The 25,045-nt window shown below is 36.6% G+C and overlaps 1 protein-coding gene across 2 annotated transcripts in view; it reads right to left on the bottom strand.

The window, feature by feature from the left end:
* The window catches only part of RAB28 (RAB28, member RAS oncogene family), a 116,408-nt gene that overhangs the window by 68,047 nt on the left and 23,316 nt on the right, over positions 1-25,045 (bottom strand). For both annotated transcript variants that reach the window (NM_001376264.1, NM_001265724.1), the window contains 1 exon segment: positions 21,018-21,147. In NM_001376264.1, the coding sequence (NP_001363193.1) occupies positions 21,018-21,147 (130 nt within the window).

Genomic DNA, 25,045 nt, shown 5'->3' on the forward strand with positions numbered 1-25,045 from the left:
AGGCTGGTCTCAAACTCCTGGCCCCTAGCAATCCACCTGCCTTGGCCTCCCAAAGTGCTGAGATTACAGGCATGAGCACTTGGCCCAAGGTTATGTTTACTTATACCTATGTTTTCTTCTAAGATTTTTATGGAGTTAGCTCTTACGTTTAGGCCTTTGATCCATTTTTTGTTGTTCTTATCTTCTTTAGATTCAGAGAATACATATGCAAGTTTGTTACATGAGCATATTGCATAATGCTAGGGTTTGGGCTTCTGTTGAACACATCACCCAAAGAGTGAGCCTAGTACTATAAAGCCCTCAAACACAATTATATATGTAAGATTCCCAAAGCACTAGCTGTTATCTCCATCCATGTCTCTCTTTAGACATTATATCAGAATACAAAGTAGTATTATTTATATATTTCCATCTACCTTATTAGTAAATTATTCATAATTTATAATTCATAATTTATATATATTCATAAATTATAATTCATAATTCATAATTCAGAACACAACTAATCATAACATATTAAATGTGTCATGACTATCTTGCTGCACCTAAAATTTTTCTCCAGGACAATCCACTTGGAAAAAAAGCTATCTACATCAAAATCTTTGTTTATATAGAGAGTAAAAGATTGCAACAATATGAATTTATTGTGTCCAATGGATTCTTAATTTATACCTCATATTCCAAAAATAACTTAAAGATGATATTTCATATGCTTCATATTTATTAGGCTTGACACAAGTCATTAGAAAGCAATAGTTCAAAAAGAAGAGAAATAACCAAGCTTTTGAAATCAACTCACTTTCACTCTTCTTTTGGCATCCATTAGAAGTATCAGGATAGAAAAAAAAGTGGGGAGGCACCATTTACTTTCACATTTACGTTTTCTTCTTTAATTTGCATAGCATCTGTATTTGATTTTACTGTTATCAAAAAAGTTATTTAAATAATTTAAGTAATTAATCACAATAATCAATATTTTATACATGTAAAAACTGTCTAAAAATTTAAATCCCTTTTTAAACCAAAGGGCTCTGTTTTTGGTTTCCTCATTGGCAAATAAAATAGAATTACAAGATTAGAAATTATTACCTTTCTACATGCTTCTAGCTTCAACATTCTATGATTACGTGAGATTTACTTATAACATCAGATCACAATGGCTCTGATGTGGACTGAATTGTATCACCCCAGAATTAAATGTTGACAACCTAATACCTAGTACCTCAGAATGTGAATCCATTTGGAGACAGGGCCTTTAAAGAGGTAATTAAGGTAAAATGAGGCCATATGCATGGACCCTAATTCACTATGACTAGTGTTATAAGAAGAGATAAGGACACAGACATGCACAGAAAAAAAAAAAAAAAAAACCATGAGAAGACAAAAGGAGAAGACAGCCACATACATGCCACTGAGAAAGGCCTTAGAATGAAACAAATCAATTAGGAATGTGGAATAAGGATTAAGGTTAGGAATGTGAAACTCAAACTGGAGCTTTGCAAAATTGGTAGGGTCTGAATACATAAATGGGAAGGAATGAAAAAAATCCTTAATGTTTTCCCTCCCTGTGAAACAAAAGTACTAAATTAGATATTGTCTTTCTTTTGTAGACTTAAAGTCTTGTTGTGGAAGTAAGATGGACACAATGCCATGTACTCACAAAGGAAAGTTAATATGCATTAACTGTGTTAAATAATTACATAAAGTTTGCTACTGCCTTGCTATGCTTCTTAATTTAAAGGCATTTCAAAGTAGGGAAAACTGAAAACATGCCTTTAATACATATATTCAATCATACACAAAGTTGAAAGCATCCTAAAGAATCACTCGATTTAGCCTAATTACCTAAAAATCCTTTAAAAAGTAATTAAATACAGATCACAATATTTCTTATATTTTCCACTGTAATCAACATAACTTTGTTACAGTCTACAGCAATTAATCTCTACCATTCCTTAAATGATAATGACAATATATTTTCAAAGTAGCCATTGGTGACAATTCTATAAATCAATGTGCTACAGTGATACCTAAATAAAAGCTTATTTCACTATAATGATGCTTCCAGGCTTCCCCCAAGTCAGGTGGTTACTTGCAGTTAATGATCTGTGACATACCACACAAGTAATCCTAAAAAGACTTATTATCCATTGCATGTGCAACAATATTTGCTTTATGGATGGCTAAATGAATGAAGACATTCAATGTAACTGTAAAAGTAAAATCAAAAGAAAACTTACAAGTAACATGTTTTCTTTAAGTAAAAGGGCTGTGACCATTTTCCATTAATACTTAACCTTTAGCTGGAGCAGTCCAACCACATAACACCCAAATCCATAAAGCCCAAGAGCTGTTCTGGGTTAATGCTAATTAACTGCCCCCAATCAAAAGAGCAGTAACTTTCCAAAAATGTGAGCTCATCGTCCTCTATTGTTGGCATCAAAGTCACATCATGAACTCAATGAACAGTAAAAGATAAATATGCTTTATACATAACTTGAGAGCACATTTTAAAATCAAATTTATACTACATATACCACACAAACTCACCAAAAAAGAACTGTTATACACAAAACAGGGTACTCTCAAATAGTCAATCCTACATGGCTGCCAGGCTTTGTAGGCATTCACATTTACCATTTATAATTTTATTTCATTTAGTAGACTCAGCTTTTGTCCACCATATGTCCACTATGGATTAACTATTCCCTCAGGTACAATTAAGGACTTTCCATTTGTTGTAAGAAGAGCTAAGTATGAAGGACACAGCCAGAAATAACATTTATACCTCAACCAAAAACAGAAGCACATTCAAACTCAAATGATGGTTTATGCAGCATCTTTTTTTTATTATACACATCTCTACATAGCAAAATAAACTTGAGATAAAAATTCATGGCAATAGCACAAGAGCTTTCACCATTCAGATTAGATATCAAATTATATCACCTCCATCAGCAGAATTTAACCAAATTTCCAAAAAAAAACTTCTAAACTATAACTTAAATGAAGGCTTGGCTTCTAAATATTAATTATAACCAAAATTTTAATCATTGTTTATGTATTTCATAGATATTTCACAATATCAAGTTTTTGATTTTTAAATCTTTATATTAGAAAAAAATACATATTTAGCAGGACCTCCTCCCATTACCCATAAGTAGAAGACAGGATTTGAAGCAAGAATGGGAAAGACAATAACAACTAACACATATAGCACTATTATATAACAGATATGGTTCTAGAAGCTTTATATAGTTTAAATTTAAAAAATTCTTAAATTTTTTTTTTTTTTTTTTTTTTTTTTTTTGAGACAGAGTCTCCTTCTATCACCAGGCTAGAGTGCAGTCACACGATCTCAGCTCACTGCAACCTCCACCTCCTGGATTCAAGCAATTCTCCTGCCTCAGCCTCCTGAGTAACTAGGACTACAGGAGCACGGCACCATGCCCAGCTAATTTTTGTATTTTTAGTAGAGACAGGATTTCACCATGTTGGCTAGGATGGTCTCCATCTCTTAACCTCATGATCTGCCCGCCTCAGCTTTCCAAAGTGCTGGGATTACAGGTGTGAGCCACTGCACCTGGCCAAAATGCTTTTTACATAATCTTATGTGCTACTAAATCATAAACACTAAGTGAGGTGCTTATTTTCCCCTCAGCTTTGTTATGGTATAATCGACATAAAAATTGTATATATTTACCTTGGACAATGTGATATTTGGCATGTGTATACTTGTAAACAATTAAATCAACCTAATTAACATACCTATAACCTCACTTATCATACTTACTTTTCGTGGTGAGAACACTTAAGATCTACAAAGAACTACTCTCTTCTCAATGTTCATGTCTATGTTTTTATTAACTATAGTTACCATTCTGTACAACAGATCCCCAGAACTTATTCATCCTAAGTGATACTTTGTATGTACCCTTTGATCAACATCTACCCACAGTCTTCAGCTGGCATAGCCCCTGACAACCACCATTCTATTCTTTGCTTCTAAGAGTTCAACTTTTTTAGATTCCACATAAAAGTCATATCGTGCAGTGTTTGTCTTTCTGTGCCTGGCTTATTTTACTTAGATAATGTTCTCCACGTTCATCTGAGTTGTCAAAAATGACACGATTTCCTTCTTTTTTAAGGCTGAATAGTATTTGTGTGCATGTGTGTACACATATATATATATGCCACACTTTCTTTATTTTTCCAATGATGGACACACAGGTAGACTCCACATCTTGGCTATAGTGAATAACGCGGCAATGAGCTTGGGAGTAAAGATTCTCTTCAACATGCTGATTTCATTTCCTTCAAATATATAACTAGAACTAGAATTGCTGGACCATATTTTTTGAGGAACCTCCACACTATTTCCCATAATGGTTGTGCTAACTTACATTTCCAACAGTATACAAGGGTTCCTTTTCCTTCACATTCTTGCCAATACTTACCTTTTGTCTTTTTGATAACAGCCATCTAAGAAGTGTGTGGTGATATTTAATTGTGGTTTTAACAAGACATGGGTGTAACTCAAAGCTTAATCTTTAGACCTCATCTCTTTTTAAACTCACTCCTTTGGTAAAGGTCATCCAGTCGCACTGGCTCTAAATATCATCAACCTGCTGTTGATTTCCCAACTTTTATCTCTAGACCACAACTTATGTGTCTTAGGGTTGATCTTCTTGTGGAGTATCTTAGTGGTGTTCTCTGTATTTCCTGAATTCGAATGTCGGCCTGTCTTGCCAGGTGGGGAAGGTCTCCTGGATAATATCCTGAAGTGTGTTTTCCAATTTGGTTCCATTCTCCCCATCTCTTTCAGGTAATCCTATCAATCGTTGGTTCAGTCTTTATACATAGTACCATATTTCTTGCAGGTTTTGTGCATTCCTTTTCATTCTTTTTTCTGTAATCTTGTCTGCATGCCTTATTTCTGCAAGATGGTCTTCAAACTCTGATATCCTTTCTTCTGCCTGATCGATTCAGCTATTGATACTTGTGTATGCTTCAGGAAGTTCTCATGCTGTGTTTTTCAGCTCTATCAGGTCATTTATATTCCTATCTAAACTGGTTATTCTAGTCAGCAGCTCCCGTAACCTTTTATCAATGTTCTTAGCTTCTTTGCATTGGATTATAGCTCAGCGAAGTTCATTATTACCCATTTTCTGAACCCTACTTCTGTCAGTTCATCCATCTCAGCTTTAGTTCCATTCTGTGCCCTGGAGAAGTACTGCGATCATTTGGAGGAAAAGAGGCATTCTGGCTTCTGGAATTTCAGCATTTCTGCATTGGTTTTGCCTCATCTTCCTGGATTTATCTACCTTTGCTCTTTGAGGCTGTTGACCCGTGGATGAGGTTTTTGTGGGGGCTTTTTGTTGATATTGTTGTTATTGTTGCTTTCCACTTGTTTTTCTTCTAACAGGCCCCTCTTCTGCAGGTCTTCTGCAGTTTGCTGAGGGTCTACTCAAGGCCCTGTTCGCCTGGGTATCACCAGTGGAGGCTGCAGAACAGCAGGTTGCTACCTATTCCTTCTTCTAGAAGCTTCATCCCAAAGGGACACCGACCTGATTCCAGCTGGAGCGCTCCTGTATGTTTGTCAACCCCTGTTTGGAGGTCTCTCCCAGTCAGGAGGCACAGGGTCAGGGACCTGCCTGAGGGAGCAGTCTGTTCCTTAGCAGAGCTGGTGCGCTGTGCTGGGAGAATCTCCCTTGTCAGGATCAGCCACTCTCTTCAGGGCCAGCAGGCAGGAAAGATTAAGTCCCCTGAACCTGAGTCTGCAGCCGCCCCTCCCCCCAGATGCTCTATCCAAGGGAGATGAGAGTTCTATCTGAAAGCCCCTGAATGGAGCTGCTGGATTTCCTGCAGTGATGCCTTGCCCAGTAAGGAGGAATTAAGAGAAGCAGTCTGGCCACAGTCACTTTGCTGGCTGTGGTGAATTCTGTCCAGTCCAAACCTTCGAGTCTCCTTAGCACTGACGGGAAAACCGCCTACTAAAGCCACAGTAATGGCGACAGCCCCTCCCTCAACCAAACTTGGTCCTCCCAGGCAGACTCCAGACTGCTGTGCTGGCAGTGGGAATTTCAAGTCAGTGGTTCTTAGTTTGCGGGGCTCTGTGGGAGTGGGACCCACTGAGCAAGATCGCTTGGCTCCCTGGCTTCAACCCCCTTTCCAGAGGAGTGGACAGTTTTCCTGTCTCACTGGAGTTCCAGATGCCACAGGAGTATGAAAAAACTCCTGCAGCTCAGTGCCTGTCCAAACAGCCACCCAGTTTTGTGCTTAAAACCCGGGGCCCTGGTGGTGTAGGCTCACAAGATAATCTCCTGATCTGTGGATTGTAAAAATCCATGGGAAAAGCGTAGCACCCAGGGTAGGTAGCACAGGACCTCACCGCTTCCCTAGGCTGGGGGAAGAGGATCCCGGCTCCGTGCACTTCCCACATGAAGCGATGCAAAAACTAAGAAGACAAGGTTTAAACTACAAATGAAGTTAAAATCAAATGCTCTTAAAACTGTCTGGCAATAACCATGTTCAATTAAGCAACCTTAAAACTAAACATAGCTTGGGTCATCAAATTTTAGGGGTCAAAGATGCTTAGGTATTACTCAGTACTATCCTCTCATTTTATGTAAGAGGATGACCGTAAGTGGTTAAGGAAATTGTTCAAGCTCCTGTAACTAGATAAAATTACAGCACCTAGAAAAATATCTAAAGTTTTCTGATACCCAGTCTAGTGTTCCTTTAAACTATTTTGGCTTTTTTCCACAACCACTGCAAATACAGACTAAAATACATTATTAAAGGAGTTTAAATTATATTAATAAAATTTTCCAAATTCCTTTTTCACAAAGAAATGTTTCTATAGCTCTGTGTTCTTTATTTGATATTAACATTTAATAATTTCTTCTAAAATTTAAAATCAAAGATTCATCCTAAAAGAAAACAAATAAGATGAATTATGCTTTCATTAGCATTTAATAAATCTTCTCTATTGTGACAAAAAGGTGGAGTGATAGCATATAAACAAATTGTTATGATCAAAATGCTTATACAACTCCTCCAAAACCAATGAAAACATAACCACAAAAACCATAATACTGCTCAGGCAAAGTAAATTATAGTACTGTCAAATGGTTTGGGGTAGGCTATCCAAAAAAGTAACTATGAAATAACAAAATAAAATCACTACAACAACTGTCAGATGAAAAACAGTTTTTGATTGATATTATGAAACAGCACTCATTTGATATTTTATTCCCCAATAGTTGTCAGTAACAACAACAGTCTGAAGGCAAGCTTATGCATTTGATTTGGAGATACTACTCAGCCAATTAAACTTGAAATGCTATCAACATGTCCTTAAAATACAACAGGAGTGTGAAGTATCATGTAAGGGAACAGCTTTAAGTAAATACAACAAAATACTTTCTCTTTCAATACATAGAATGATCTCAGTATGTTCCAGGAAGTAAATGATCACAGTTCTATTTGAAAAATTTTCATGTGAAGACAAGTTAAAAAAAAAAAGTTGCAGTAGCAGCAGCAATAGAGACAGAAATATTGGCTCCATCTGAAAAAGACACTTGGTTCTGATACTTCGGAATTAGTATTATCTGGAACAAAAAAGAAGCAAAGTAGTAAAAGAAATGGTGAAAAGGCAGAATGTTTTAGCTTAAAATGTGTAAAGAGAATGAACTTCTCAAATCCCCAAAAGAGTTTTTGTTTATGCTTCATAAATTAGAAGCTCTCTTAAACAAATTGGTAACAATGACTTGTTCACTTTGGTAGAATACTGTAGGTGATAAATTTTACATAAGTTGATATGAATCCTTCAAAATAAATTAAATATTACCAATTTAATAGTTTCACATGTCTGTTTTACAGATAAAGAATTTTTGAAGACTCAAAAGAGTCACAGTATAGGCAAGTAATTTTATATAAATTTCAGTGGTGTTCAAACTGGACATATAACCATTTCTTATACTTCCCTATTACTGAGGAAAAAAGTCTGTTTTAAAAGCCTACTGATAATTGTATTGAGACCATAAGTAAAATTTTCAACTTGAAGTTTACTTATTTTACTAATACATTTTCATTGAGTTCAGGGAACACAACTTATAGGGTACATTAAAATGTAACCTTTAAACTTTCCAATGTAAAACATCACTTCCTAGACAGAGATAGTACTCCAAGAACTATCAATCACTGTTAAGAAGAATATACACTCAACATTCTTAATTAGTGTTGATGCACTCTTCTCTATGCCCTCATCTGTCATGAAGATTGTTTAAAATTCTGAGTTATTAGTCTTTATTTGCAAAAGGATCTGGTTAACATCTTTAAGAGCAGAAATCATTCATCCATCCACTCTATACTGGAGCATGATAATTCCCACCCCTAATACAAGTTACCGATAACCACCACCCCTCCACTAACTAAAAAGCTATAAATCAGGAAGAGGGCAGCTTCTATGCAACCCCTGTTAATTCTGTTTATAATCTATCCAACTGAGAATGTTAGCTGGTCAGGGGAGAAACTAGCTGATGGATCAGATAGTATAAAGGCATAATGGATTAAAGATAGAAAATAACAAAATGACAAATTAAAATGCCATGTGGTTATAAAACATTGAACTTAAAATTAATCTTTTTAAAAAGTTAATATTCCTGAATTTCCATTTCATTACAATTATACCCTTGCCTGAAACACTGAAAGAAAAATTAAAACTGTAATTCATTACAGATTATGATTTTTTTAATTAAACACAAAAAAATTGTAAATAAAAAGTCAAAAGCTTAGATTCCTAACATATATGTAAAAGCCACAAGTTAGGATTTAAGAAGCAAACTTCCTAAATCTTTCATATTTATTTAACCTGAAATTATAACATAAAATCTGTGAAATTTTATTTCAAAGATGATCTAGTATAAAACTATGACGTATTTCCCAAGACACTGCCTCTGACATTACTCATCAGGGTGGAATTCAATAGGCCACTTGGCCCTGAAGGCCATCTAATGGATTCCCTATATCTACATATGTATTTTTCCTCATTAAAAAAAAAAAATCATTTTCCCTGAATAACACATCCAGGGCCATAAACACTTATAATTCCAACAGTATTCATGAAAAGGCTTTTATTCATTCATTCGGTATTAGTTCAAGCACTGTTGTAAGTGATGAGGTCCTTAGCTTTCTGAGTTTAGATTTTAGTGGTGAAATACAGACAAGAAGCAATATATCGGATGACAATAAGAATATGCAGATAACTGAAACTTTATGGCTTGACAAACAGGAAGACTGGATGGCTCCTTGAAAAGGAAACTTTAAAAAAATGATACTGAAGGTGAGATGTGAATGACAAAATTGAGCTAGCCAAAAGCAAAGACAACAGGGAAAATCATTTCAAGCATAAGAAATTCTAAGTATGATACAAATGAACTTGGAATGTTTTGGGAACAGAAAAAAAAGAAATAAACATGCCTTGCACTTATAGTGGACAAAGAAGCATGTGGAAGATGAAGTCTGAGTAGTAGGTAAGGGCTCAATCCCCTAACATTGGTAAATTTGGGTAAGGAGTTTGGATTTCATTTGATGTAATCCAACCAAAGAGTCTTAAGCAGAAAAGTCTTATAATTTGAACTGCAATTTGGGAACAGAACTGTAGGAAAGCAAACCTAGGAGCAGGAAGACCACTTAGGAAGCTAGTACTGTGGTTTATATGAGAGGTAATAGTGTACATTAGGCCATGGCCAGGTTTACCTACGATAAGCCCTTAGGTGGACATAAATTAAAAAAATCTCTAGGCTCTACAGTGTAGGCTCTTATCAAGTGAGAGTGCCCCAATGCTGGAAGAGCAAGAAGGCCAAAGCCAGCAAGCCTGGTATTAGGCCTGGTAGATCTGGCTCCCTGCCTTGCAGAAGTTGTCTAATATGAAAATATAACTGTTTTTGGGTGCTTATGTGGCTGGATCTGTAGCTTTTCAGACATCTCACACCACATAGAGTTCAAGAGATTGTTAAATTTCAGCCAAACTTCTGTGATATGCACAGAATAAATCAATAACTAACCCTCTTACCCATTGTGAAATTTACCTACCAGAAATTTACTTTTTACCTCACTAAAATAAAATCATGGCCTTCGATGGAGATTTGAACATAACAGTATTTATTTTTTTCCAATATTTTAACTTGAGGAATAATAATTGTACATATTAATGGTGATGTAGCTCTCTATATATAATGTATACTGATCAGATCAGTGTAATTAGCATATCCATCATCTCAAACATTTATCATTTCTTTGTGTTAGAAACAATCAATATCCCCCTTCCTTTTTTTTTTTTTTTGAGACAGAGTCTCCCTCTGTCGCCCAGGCTGGAGTGTGCAGTGGCGCGATCTCAGCTCACCGCAAGCTCCGCCTCCCAGGTTCACGCCATTCTCCTGCCTCAGCCTCCTGAGTAGCTGGGGCTATAGGTGCCTGCCACCACGCCAGCTAATTTTTTGTATTTCTTTTTAGTAGAGATGGGCTTTCACTGTGTTAGCCAGGATGGTCTCGATCTCCTGACCTTGTGATCCGCCCACCTTGGCCTCCCACAATATCCTCCTTCTAACTACTTGAAATCATACAATATATTATTGTTAAGTATAGTCTTCCTACAGTGGTCTAGAACACTAGAGCTTATTACTCTTATCTAGCTATAATTTTGTATCCTTTAACAAATCTCTTCCTAACCCTTATTTTCCCCTACCCTCCCCAGCCTCTAGTATGATATATTTGTGACTTCTATAAGATCAACTATTTTTAGCTTCCATATGTAAGTGAGAACATGTGGTGTTTAACACTCTGTGCCTGACTTACTTCACCTAACATAATGTCCTCCAGCTCCATTCCTGTTGCCACAAATGACAGGATTGCATTCTTTTTTTTTTTTTTTTTTTTTTTGAGGCAGAGTCTAGCTCTGTCGCCCAGGCTGGAGGGCAGTGGCGCAATCTCGGCTCACTGCAAGCTCTGCCTCCCGGGTTCACGCCATTCTCCTGCCTCAGCCTCCTGAGTAGCTGGGACTACAGGTGCCCGCTACCGCGCCCGGCTAATTTTTTGTATTTTTAGTAGAGACTAAAACCACGGGGTTTCACCGTGGTCTCGATCTCCTGACCTTGTGATCCGCCCGCCTCGGCCTCCCAAAGTGCTGGGATTACAGGCGTGAGCCACGGCGCCCGGCCTGCATTCTTTTTTATGGCTGAAAAGTATTCCATTTTGCAAATATACCACATTTCTTTATCCATTCATCTGCTGTTGAAAATCTAGGTTGATTCCATATTATTAATAGTGCTGCAATAAAAATGGGGGTACAGATGTCTCTTCGATACACTGATTTCCTTTCCTTTGGATAAATAATCAGCAGTGGGATTGCGGAACCATACAGTAGTTCTATTTGTAGTTTTTGGAAGAACATCCATACTGCTTACATTCCCACTAACAGCGTATAAAGAGTTCTTTTCCTTTACATTCTCATCAGCATTTGTTATTTCTTTTGTATTTTTGGTAAGAGCCATCCTAACTGGGGTTAGATGATACCTGATTGTGGTTTTGATTTGTATTTCCCTGATGATTAGTGATGTAGGAACATTTTTTTTCATGTATTTGTTGATCATTTCTATGTCTTCTTTTAAGAAATGTCTGTTCAGATCATTTGCCCATTTTTTTAAATTGGATTAGGTTTTCGGGGTGGTTTTTTTGTTTGTCTTTGTTTTGTTTTTGTTTTTTGTTGTTGAGATGTCTGCATTCCTTGTATAATTTGGTTATTAATCCCCTGTTGGATGAGTAGTTCACAAATTTTTTTCCCAATTTGTAGATTACTTTTTCACTCGGTTGTTTCCTTTGTCATTCAGAAGTTTTTAAATTTGCAATAATCCCACTTGCTTACTTTTGCTTTTGTTGCCTATGCTGGTGGGATCTTACTCATAAAATCTTTTCCCATACAAATATCCTGAAGTGTTTTCTCTTTGTTTCCTCTAGTAGTTTTAGTTTCACATCTTGCATTTAGGTTTTTGATACATTTTTAGTTGATTTTATATTTATTGTGTTTGTATAGGGTGAGGGGTGAAGGTCTAGTCTTGTTATTTCACATATGGATATCCAATTTTCCCAGCACCATTTATTGAAGAGAGTGTCCTTTCCCCACTGAGTGTTCTTGAACATTTGTTAAAAGTCAATTCGCTGTGAATATGTGAATCTATTTCTGTATTCTCTATTCCATTTCGTTGGTCTATATGTCTGTTTTAATGCCAGTACTGTGCCACTTTGCTTACTACTGCTTTGTAGTATGTTTTCGACTCTAGCAGCAGATCTTCAGCTTACTTGCTTGATTTCTTTATTAAGCTCAAAACTGTGTATAGTTGTTCACTGGAGTCTTTAATGATCCTTTTTAGTCCTATGGTATCTATTGTGACATCTCCTTTTTCATTTCTGATTTTATTTATTTGAGACTTCCCTTTCATCTTAGTCTATCTAATGGTTTGTTGATTATATCTTTAAAAAAAAAAACTTTTTCTTTTGTTGAACTTCTTGTTTTTTTAGTATCAGTTTCATTTACATCTGCTTTGATCTTTATTATTTCTTTCCTTCTACTAGTTTTGGGTTTGGTTTGTCCTTGCATTCTATTTCCTTGAGATTCACTGCAGTTTATTTGAAATCCTTCCAGCTTTTTGATGTAGGCATTTATTAATATACACTTGCCTCTTAGTATTGCTTTTGCTGTGTCCCATAACTTTTTGTATGTTGTGTTTCTACTTTCATTTCTTTCAAGAATTTTTTAAATTTCCTTTTTAATTTATTCCTTCACCCACTGGTCATTCAGAATACTGTTCAATTTCCAGTTATTTGTATAGTTTTGAATGTTCATCTACTATTGATTTCTAGTTTTATTCCATATAGTCAGATAAGATACTTGATATGATTTCAAAGTTTTTAAATTTTTGGACACTTATTTTATACCCTAATACATGGCTCAATCCTTGAGAAAGTTCCCAGTGCTGATGAAAAGGTTTATTATGTAGTTGTTGGGTAGGTGAAATGTTCTGTAAATGTCTGTTAGGTGCAGTTTGGTCTATCATGCAGTTTAAATCCAATGTTTCTTTGTTGGTTTTCTGTTTAGGTGATCTTTCCAATGCTGAGAGTAGGGTGCTGAAGTCAACAACTATTACTGTATTGGAGTCTATCTCTACCTTTAGATTTAATAATATTTGCTTTATATATTTGAGTGTTCCGATATCAAGTATGTATATATTTACAATTGCTATGTTCTCTTGCTGAATTGATCCTTTTATTACTATATGATGTCCTCCTTTGCCTGTTTGTGCGGCTTTTGACTTGAAGTCTGTTTTGTCTGATTTATGTATAGCTACTCCTGATTGCTTTTGGTTTCTGTTTGCATGGAGTATCTTTTTCCATCCTTTCACTTTCAGTCTATGTGTATCTTTAAGTTTCTGGTAGGCAGCATATAGTTGGGTCTTGTTTTGTTTATTTGTCTTAACATATTAAATAAGTCTATCTTTTAAATGAGAAACATAATGAGTTTAAATTCAAAGTTATTATTTACAGGTGAAGACTTATACCTGTCATTTTATTGACTGCTTTCTGGTTGTTCTGTATACCCTTTGTTCCTTACTTCCTTGTGGCTTATTCTTATAGTTGAATGATTTTCTGTTGTAATAAAATTTCTTTCTTTCTCTTTTTCCTCTGTGTATTGGCTCTAGCAGCAAGTTTTATAGTTTCACATATTCTCATGATGGTGGTTACTGTCTTTGAACTTTCAGATGTAAGAGTACCTTGAACATTTTTTGTAAGGCCAGTCCAGTGATGATGAATTCTCTCAGTTATTGCTTGTCTAAAAAGGATAGTTTTGCTGGGTATAATATTCTAATATTCTTGGCTGACAGGCTTTTTTTTTTTCTTTCAGAACTTTCAATAGGTAACTCTATTCTCTCCTGGTCTGTAAGGTTTCTGCTGAAAAATCCACAGTTAGTCCACTAGCAATTCCCTTATATGTGACTTGACACTATTCTTTGCTGTTTTTAGAATTCTCTTTGACTTCTGACAATTTGGCTATAATGCGCCTTGAAGAGGACCTCTTTGGGTTAAATCTACTTTGGGTTCTTTGAGTTTCCTAGATGTGGATGTTCATCTGTCTTTCAAGATTAAGAAGATTTCAGCTATTCTTTCAATAAATAAGTTTCCTACAACTTTTCCCTTCTCTTTCCTTCTGGAACTTCCATAATATAATTATTTGTTCACTTAATAATCCTATATTATTTTGCCCCTATAGGTTTTCCTCATTTTTTTTTCCTTTTTTATTTATTTATTTTTGTCTGTGTTATTTCAAAAAGCTTGTCTTCAAGTTGCAGAATTCTTTTTTCTCCTTGGTCTGAATCTGTTGTTGGACCTTCTGATAGTATTTTTTATTTCATTAATTAAATTCTTCAGCTCTAAGATTTCTGATTGGTTCTTGGTTATATCCATCTCTCTGTTGAATTCCTCATTCATTTAATGAATTATTTTCCTGATTTTGTTGAATTTTCTATCTATATTCTCTTGTATCTCACTGACTTTCCTTAATATTATTATTCTGAATTCCACTTCTGGTGTTTTGTATATTTTCTTATGATTAAAGTCTGTTACTAGAGTATCATTATATTCCTTTAAAGGTGTCATTTCCTTGCTTTTTCAAGTTTAATGTGTCCCTATGCTGATTTCTAGGCATCTGGTAGAAGAATCACCTCTTCTAATTCTAGGGAGTATGATAAGAGACTTATAAAGATGGGCCCTGGGTGTCAGTTCAGTGAAGGTGCACTGGGTGTGTTTCTGGTTGGACACAGTAGTGTTTGTCTATGCAGTTTCTTCAGTTGTAATCCACACTCATGACATTTATGAGTGGCTCAGTGGTCAAGGCTGAGAGAGTATGTGGCAGTGACGGTACAACTTTGCCATGGGTGGGCTTGCTGGGCTGTTTCTCAGGTCAGGGTGCATGCATGCATATGGTAACTTGTCCAATTTAGGGTCTGGTTTGCAGCCTGTTATTCTGGCTGGGGGCACAGGTGCACAGCTGCTAGGCCAGCCTGGGGGAGTGCCTGCCAAGGGCTGTTTCTAACGTCTAGTACATGGCTACACAGCTTCTCAGCTGGCCTGGGCGTGTGTCTGCTGGAGGCAGCCCACAGGGCTATTTCTCAGGCCTGGAACAGGTGCACACAGCTGCTTGGCTGGCCTAGGGGCATTTCTGCCAGAGGTGGTCTGCAGGGTTGTTTCTCAGACCCAGAATATCGATGGCCAGCCTGGGAGGGTATTTGGTAGGGGCAGCCTATGGGGCTGTTTCTCAGACCTAAGACAAGGATGCACAGCTGCTAGGTCAGCCTGGGGATATATTTGCCATGGGCAGCCTATGGGGCTGTTTCTCAGACAGGGGATGCAGACACACAAATGTTCGGTCAGCCTGGGACTGTGTCTGCCAGAAGTCACCCAATGGGCTGTTTCTCAGGCCCTGGGCACAGACACACAGCCACTCTACCAGCCTGAGGGTGTGTAAGCCCCTCAGTGGTTCAAGGATCTCTCCTGCTCAGGGGAGGGTACACAGCAGTTTGTCTGGCTCAAGGGCAGGTTTGCCCTGGGAGGACTGTCGGACTTTTCCTCTTGTTTGAGTGTGGGCAGTAGAGATTGGTTTCCCTGCTGCGCAGGACCAGAGTCACAGCCAATCATGGGCCCAGGCTCTGAGCAGCTGAAGCTGTGGTGTTCAGCCACCCATCTGGACTTGGTGGAATGAAGATGGAGTCCCAGTGCTGGAGAGGTCCAAAGGCTAATGATACCCAGAAGAGTGCACACTCCAGAGATGGCTCTGGTCTCAAGATGGCACCATGCTGCAGCAGCTTGACTCACAAGGGGTGGGTGGGGAGTGAGGAATGCACACCTTGTACTCCTAATCTGGAGCAAGGCAGTTGTGTGAATTCCTAGGAGCTCTCCAAATTAGAGTCAGGGTTTGCAAGAACTGTGGGATTCTCCTGTAGTAAGGAATGTAGATGTTTGTGGTAGCAACGGGGACTAGTAGGAATCTTCTGCTTACCTTTTCCCCACAAGGGGAAGTCTCTCCTGTTTGTGGACCAATCTGACCTGGAAAGGGGAGACGGAGCTGCAGAGGCTGGGTGTCTCCACACTGCCCTTCTGGGCTTCCATTCACCAAGTGCCAGGTTCTCTATTCAGTCATCTTGCTAAAGCTCTCTTGCTAAAGTCCATAAGTGTATTTATTAATCTCAACAACCAGATAGAGCAAAACAAAGACATTTTTTTTTAATTTGAAGATGGCAGAGAATAAGATTAAGATCTAGTTGGCAGGTTCCCATCACTCCTTAAAGACTTTCTTTGTCTCAACCTTTCAGCAAATTAACAACGGCTAGCTTAATACACATAGCAGACCCTCAAAAATGTTCAATGAAAGAATGGCCCTACCCAACACATAATATAAGAACTATCAATCTCTGGTGGGGTGGGGTAGGGGAGAACAGAAATAAGATGGTAATAAGGAAATTCTCTAATAAACATTTTCTCCAGGAAAGTTTCACAGAACATGAATTTTAGCTCTACTAATTTGCAATTTGTGATAAATCAAGTTGAAGCTATCTATGCTCAGTACTTTTAAAAGGCCATTATGATTAATAAACTAATTCATAGTTACTGGGCACTTACTATGCAAAAGACCACAAGCGCAGTGCTTTTCACACATTATCTCATTTAATCTTTAAATCAACTTTATCCAACATAAACTATTACCCTGATTTCCAGATGCGGGAAACTGAGGCATAAAGACGTAAAGTAACTTGTATGATGTCACACTGCTCTTCTGTGAAGAACATGGGCTTGTAAGCAAAGTCTGTCTAAATCCAAAGCTCTATGACCTCAATATTTCATTTAATACTTAAACAGTAAAACAAAATAACACTAATTAGCATCTGATAGCCTTTAAAAACGGAACACAGAAAACTTCATTTTAATAAATGTTAATTTTTAAGAATTATATATTGACATAATGTACTAGTTGCCAATCGTTCTTTCACTTCATTAAAAGAAGCCTCATCCTCTATTTGCCATTTCATTAACCTACTCTAGTTACTCTGGATATTTAACCATAAAATTTAACTTTTCATAAAAATGAGTCCATAATTCATCTTTGTATCAGAATATCCTCTATCCTCAGCCCAAATTTCTGAAGGTTTAATATATTTTAATAAAAAGCAAATAATCTTGTAACGTGTATGGAGATGTGTATTCACCCTCTCTTTTTCTCTCCCTCCTTCTACTAACTAAAAGCTGGCTACTGCTACCAGTATCTCCACAGCCTACACATTTCTTTTCAACATAGGCATTCTATCTAAGTTGTAAAGAAAGGTACACAATGATAAATTTTAAAACCACATTTAGGAAGAAGATGACTATGTTTATGTAATGAGGATAATAATCCAGCTTCACATGTCTTCCCATCACATCTCTTGCTTTGCTTTTAACCAGTGTGAAAAATCTTTGTTAATTGTATTGCTTTTTAATATAATTATATCCCCCACAAAAGAAAATAAGTACATACTACTATACCATACCAACATAACATTAATTTGGAAATAGAAATCATAATATATTCAGGAGACTTAGGGTTAAAGCCCTAATAGGTTTAACTGCAGAAGGATCTTTCATTACATGATCACATGAAATTGGGTCAGTGACAGATTATGTAGTAAATAATATTCAGGAAAATATTTATCTATAATCTCTTTATCTTACATATATAACATTCTGTGTGACTGCATATACTGATATATAATCTCATTCTGAAAGAGTATATTATAAATACATACAAAAAAGGGGTTATAGCTATGCCAAAAGTAAAAAAAAAAAAAAAAAAAAAAAAAGTCTTGTCTTTTATGCTATTAAATCTCCAACATAACATTGCATCAATTTCTTGCATAAATTCAAATAACTTGTACAAATATTTGTTTTTAAAACCTGGGCATGCCACCACCAGTCCAGTCCAATAGCCCATCTACTCTAACGGCCTGTCTTTGACAGTGACCAACAGTGGACGCCTCACAGGACAGCATACACATAACATAATGTATATAATTATGCATCACTACACCATTATCCCAAGTGGTAGTTAGATTATATCCTGAAAAAAATTAAAACAAATTATAACCCCTCTCCCACAGACACTCTATAATTTCTCATAAGGTAATGTGAAGCCTCCTTTATAAAGCACATACTTAACCATAATATAAGCCAACGCTTTGTATGACAACTAAAATGAGAAGCTGAACCCAGAAATAGAACTTAAGCTCATCAAAACATGATTTGCCAAAGGGGGATTTTCAATGAAATGAAAAGCATCTGATTCGCTCAATTAAAAAGAATCATTTGCAAAACAGATGAGCAAAATTTAACTAAAGGTTTTTAAAAGCAAACTACAATTTCTACCCAAGCCATAACATTTCATGATATGTAACACTATTTTCCAGAGCATATGATAATGCCTGTATTTTTAACTCCTCAGAGAAATGACATTCACACCTGTGTCATCATGGTTTTAAATTAAGCTTGAACTTATTAAATGCTCATCCAGTGTGCAAAGCCACATAATGCAGAAATCTTGGTTTGGTCTTTCAGGAAGCACTGCTTCCTAAACAATTACAGAGAAAAAAAAATGTACTACATTTTTTAAGACCTTTGGAAAAGATAATTCTCTTGGTAATGTATGTAGGTATTGATTTAACAACCCTTGTAGTCAGGAAATAATACCTAACCTAAATTCTCCATGGTAAAATTTGAAGTAATTTTCTCTTTTTCTGACCTCAAATAAGTTGGGAAACATCGAGTCATACAATATTTCACATACATTCATGTGTTGCATAACAATGTTTCTATCAACAATGGGCCACATATATGATGGTGGTCCCATAAGATTGTAATGGAGCTTTTATACCATATTTTTACTGTACCTTTTCTATGCTTACACACATAAATACTCACTATTGTGTTATAACTGCCTACAGTATGGTAACATGCTATACAAGTTTGTAGCCTAGGAGCAATAGGCTGTGCCATATAGCTTAGGTGTGTAGTTGGCCATACCATATAGGTTTGTGTAAATACACTCTATGTGATGGTAAATATTCAGTGTCAACTTGATTGGCGTGAAGGATGCAAAGTATTGTTCCTGGGTCTGTCACTAAGGGTGTTGCCAAAGGAGATTAACATTCGAGTCAGTGGACTGGGAGAGGCAGACGCACCCTCAATCTAGGTGGGCGCTCTAATCAACTGCCAGCATGGCTAGAATAAAGCAAATTTGCTGAGTCTTCCAGCCTCCATCTTTCTCCTGTGCTGGATGCTTCCTGCCCTTGAACATGAAACTCCAAGTTCTTTGGCTTTTGGACTTTTGGACTTACACTGGTGGTTTGCCAGAGGCTCTCAGCCTTCAGCCAGACTGAAGGCTGCACTGTCGGCTTCCCTACTTTTGAGGTTTTGGGACTCGGACTGATCCACTACTGCTTTCCTTGCACTTCAACTTGCAGATGGCCTATCGTGGGACTTTACCTTGTGATCATGTGAGTCAATTCTCCTTAATAAACTCCCTTTCATATATACATCTATCCTATTAGTTCCGTCCCTCTAGAGAACCCTAATATATACTCTATAATGTTCACACAATGAAACTGTCTAACAATACATTTCTTAGAACATATCCTGTTGTTAAACAACACATGACTATATTTGAAAACCTTTATTAATGTCTCTTTTTCTAAGTCACTGCATTGCAGAACTAGGAACCAAAAAACAGTCATGTATTGAGTTCAGTTTTATAACTTTTCTCTGCTATCTATCATAGCCCAAGAGACTGGTCTCAAAATTACTAGCAAACCCGTAGTTTTTACCAAGAACTTCTTTTCTCCCTAATACACTCTTCCTCAAAAAAAAAAAAAAAAATTATATTTCAGAACAAACCCGAAAATGTAGAAGAGGAAGTTTATAAGAGACAGGAGCAAGAAACAATGCATATAAAATTCCAATGTAGACACTTCTTTCTTACCTAAAATAGGGGATCATTTAATGAAATATATTGCTCAAAACCTCTGGGACAGAGCTGAAACTGCAATGCAATATCATAAAATCTGCAGCTGTGTTGCTGTTCTTAATAGTCCATGTTGCTTTCTTAGACCACAGGAAGCCAAAACACACACTGTCAGACCTAAACTTACCTTCACAGGAATTGACCAAAGCAGTGGAGCCGTTATGATAGACCATGCAGCAAAACAGTTATTGAAAAGATTGTACACACTCTTAGGAATTTTCTACTCAAATAATTTGCTCACTCTAGAAAAGCTGTTTCCAAATATCAAATCTTTCTTTGTAGGAATTAAAACTACAGGATAGGCAAATGTCTCAATAAGTCCTCTGTTTGGGCTGCCATAACAAATGACATAGACTATGGCCTAAACCACAAACATTATTTCTCAAACTTCTGGTAACTAAAGTCCAAGATCAAGGTACTGACAGATGCAGGATTCAGTGAGGGCATTCTTCCTGGTACGCAGTCAGCTTCTTGCCTATCTTCACATGGCAGAAAGAATTATTCTCTCTCTTGTGTCTCTTATGAAGGCATTAATCCCATTCTCTTTTTTAATTAAATAGAGACAAGGGTCTCACCATGTTGGCCAGGTTTGTCCCAAACTCTTGGCCTCAAGCAATCCCCCTGCCTTGGCCTCCCAAAGTGCTGGGACTACAAGCATTAGCCACTGCGCCCTGCCAGATGTCATTCTTAAGGGCTCCACTCTCATGACCTAATTATCTCCCAAAAACGCCACTTTTAGACACCATCATTTTGGGGATTAGGTCTTCGACAAATATATTGGGGGTGAGGGGTGACACAAACATTCTGTCCACAACAGCAAGTAAACCGTACCATACATAAATAAGCAGTAATAACTTACTTTTATTGCCTACCAAGGCAACCAGTGGCTGAGTTTCTGACTCCTCGCTCACTTTCTTCACCACAGTATACCAATCTTCTAAATTCTCAAAGCTTTGATAATTTGTAATATCATATACCAAGAGGACTCCCTGTCACAAAAGAGTTACAAAATATCTGTAAAGTACTATTTGGTGAAAAAAATCTTAATGAATACTTGAGTAATGCTTCAGATATGTCAAAATGGATGTAAAAATACAAATGTGTATATATATAAACTTATATAAAATGTGTTTTATATATAAACTTCCATTTAAATTGCTTACTAGCAGATTGATAATAGTGACTGTTTTCATTCAAGACAAATCCAGCAACTAAGATGCAATGCAAGCTAAAACATAATTTTATCAAAATTGTAAGCAGTCTTCCAATAAGATATCTGGAATATGCTTGGTAAGTTACAGTAAATATAAGAAAATCATATCAAAGAAGTAGAAAAGGCTACAACATCTACAATCCTACCTCTCACTTTCATGAGGTCAAACATTAAAACTTTTCAATAAATATTCATCTGCTGCTACTCTTTTTAAACATTTTCAAAAACAAAGATTCCATGATATCCCTTGATAGACAATTTCAGTGTTTAATACAATTTTCTTTAAATGAAATGTCGATTTCCTCTTTTAGTCCACTGTGCATTTGGAGAACCTGAGAGCATCTTTCTTAAACTAACCATTCATATACTTGAAGATAGTTAAGTAACTCCTCTACCATCTCCTTTCCAGAGTAAACAAACTCAGTTCCTTAAACTTGCCTCAAAGGGCCTATTTTTCTATCCCTTTAATCATAGCTGCTGATTCTTCCCAGGACACACTACATATAGTTTTTTGACATCCTCTTTAAAATGAGCAATGTAAAACCTGACATAATACTGTAATAAGAGTCTGAGCAATGCCAAATATAACAGAAGGATTGCTTCCTGCCTCTTATATATCATATTCCTTTTAATTTATCTCATTATTTTGTGTGGGAAGGAGAAGTATATATGCACACAAAAATAACAGTACCACATTCCTGATTCTCATCCAGTTTGTGGTCAAACACTTAATACAAAGCTCTACATACAGTATAAGCCTGAACCCTAATGGCATTTATGTCGACTTCTTAGGTTATAACAGTAGTAATCAACTACTTCTGTGCACCTACTGTATACCAGACACACGTCAAGGTCTTCTCATTAATACTCACACCAATCATGAAAGGCTGGTATTATGATTTCCATTTTAAATAATAAACAGAGGTTAAAATAACCAACGTCATACTGATAGGTAAGTGATGGAGCCAGGATTTGAACCAAAGACTAAATAATTAAAAACATTTGTCTGTCAACTAAACTCCAAGTATTGTGCTGGATTCTACAGATGTAAGTTCCAAACCATAAGGAACTCACAGTCTGGCAGCAAAACTAAACACATAAATAAGTACAGAACACAGAAGTCATAACTAGTGAGACACTGGTAAATATTAACCAATTGGCTTGGGGTTCAGGGCCCAGCAGGGGTGAGTTTGCCATAATGTTTGCCAATTTTCATGGTGTAAATGCTAGCCTGTGGTCATTTTTAAGCTATCAATATGACACCCACTGAACAGAGTTGGGGAGGTCACCAATATAAAACATTTCCACCATATAGATATAGCAGATGTAAACAACCTCGAGAACACAGATAACAGAAATACATAGCAAAATAATTAGTGATAGAGATTAGGCATATAAATACCTTTGTTTTAATACAATGTGTGACTTTATATGTAATTTTTCATTGTAAAAGTTTTTAATAACTGGCTCACAAAAACTGCTAAAAATTTAACAATTAACTCTCTGAAGCTAGAGCAAGCCAGCCCTAGCATACTTCTGTTATGACCTTCCAGGATTATTATTCTCTTTTATTAAACCATATTGGCCCCCAAGTTACCTAGCTTCTCCATGTCTCAGGTTTCTTATCTCTAAAATTCGATATTTGAGTTAGATGGTCTCTAAGATCCCTTTCGCTTTAAATATTCTATAATATGCAAAATCACTCATCGGGTTCATTTTGGTCACTTGAACATCTATTTCTGTCTGTCTTCCAAGATGGTTTGAAATAATGCCCAACATAGAATTATCTAAAACAAACAGTATCTCACTTTTCTTATTAAGAATAAAGCCCCAGAACTAATATCTGAAGATTAATCTTCAATCTACTGGCTCCATGACATGGCTCCAACTGCCATGGGTGATATCATACATTATTTGTTGAAAAGAGCTCTACACTGGAACTCAGGTTGCTGTTGGATTCCAGTCCTGGTCCCATCTATTGATCTTGGGCAACACTTGTTACCTCACTTTTAAAACACCTGATATGCCTACATTATAAAGCGAAATGATAAAAGTACTTGTTTTAAAATTAACATACCACATGCAATTGCAGATTTTTTTTTTGTTATCAACTAAGTGAAGAAGAATCACATTTTTATGGCAACTTTGAGGTAGGTTTTAAACTCACAAATAAAGCCTGGACCTCTGCCTCTTAAGACCTTTTAAACCCTTTTGATTAATATACGAAAACCTTTATCCAAACATGGGACAATACCTGAATATGGTAAAATATATGCAAATAAAACATGGCCACCATCTACTGATATTCAGTACAGGATGAGAGCTATGGAACAAAAACATTAAAAACTGTTCTTCTAGACCACAAATTGGTAAATATGGCCATGGGTCAAATCTGGCCCACACTGTGTATCTGTAGATAAACTTTTACTGAAATATGGTCACAATCATTTGTTTAAGTATTATCAGTGGCTGCTTTTGTGCTACAACTGCAGAGCTGAGTGGCTACAACAGAGACAACATGGCCTGCAAAGCATAAAATATTTACTATCTAGCTCTTTTCAGGAAAAATCTGCCAATCTCTGATCTAGACAAATGTGTCCCAACATTTTTCAGTTGGTGATTCCTAGAAATCTTTCAGGATTCACAAAAAATATAGAAGGATAAACTCCTGTTCACTCACCTAGCTATCTAGCAACACAAACATCTCCTTGTTCATATTCTCAGTACCATTTATAATGTAAAAAGTATTATTTTTCCTTGTTCTTGCCATCATAACTAGTACCACTGTGGTGAAATTCTGAAATGAAAAAATGAGAAAACTAAAAATGTTAAAATATAAAAGGAATTATAGGACCTTCAATTTCAACTCTGACATGTAAAAAAAAAACTTGGAAGTCATCACTCCTGTCCTTACAATAAGAAAAAGGCAGAACAAACAGAAAAAATCAGTGACTTTTCTTGGATTCATCAGAAAACTGATATTACAAGGCAAATCATCACCCTGAAATCTGGAAAGACAAACAAATCCAAAAAGTTACAGCCAAGATCTGCCTACCTGGAGTAGCAGCCTCTAGAAATAGTAGTGATAATTTTGACAAACTGCTGGAGGCTGACTGAGGTCTAGCTTAGGAGTGAGCAACTCCTAGAGGGCCCCTCAGTCTTAGGGGCTACCTCCACACTTGCATGGATATACGACCAGATTCCAGATATCCCACCAGATTATCAGTAAAGAAACAAGAAAGACCCTCTCAAGGCTCTGGCATGAAGAGGGGAGAAAAGTAACCATTGTGAAATATGCCCAGAGCATTATCCACAAAAAAGGCAAACTCTCCGGAAGAAATGGCTTAATCAGAACATTGTATTCCATCTGGAAAGAGAAGTTCCCAACTCCAGCCTCCCGTAGCCAGTCTGTCTCATCTAACCCGGAGGAGAAAGAAACACGAGTGAAGGTCACAGTACCGAAATACAAGCTCAGTAAAGACTAAAAGTTTATCATAAAAATATAGCATGCTTCTCCTCCCTCATACTTTACCACACCACCACCAGGGCACCAACATCTGAAAGAGCTGCAAGACAGATTTCACCTAAAGAGTTTCTGGAGATACCAAAAAAGACTGTGAGGCAAAAACAAGGATACTAGAGGAATCAATGCCTCTGGCACCCACAGCTAAAGT

Source organism: Macaca mulatta, chromosome 5, assembly GCF_049350105.2.
Source record: "Macaca mulatta isolate MMU2019108-1 chromosome 5, T2T-MMU8v2.0, whole genome shotgun sequence".
Lineage (NCBI taxonomy): Eukaryota > Metazoa > Chordata > Mammalia > Primates > Cercopithecidae > Macaca > Macaca mulatta.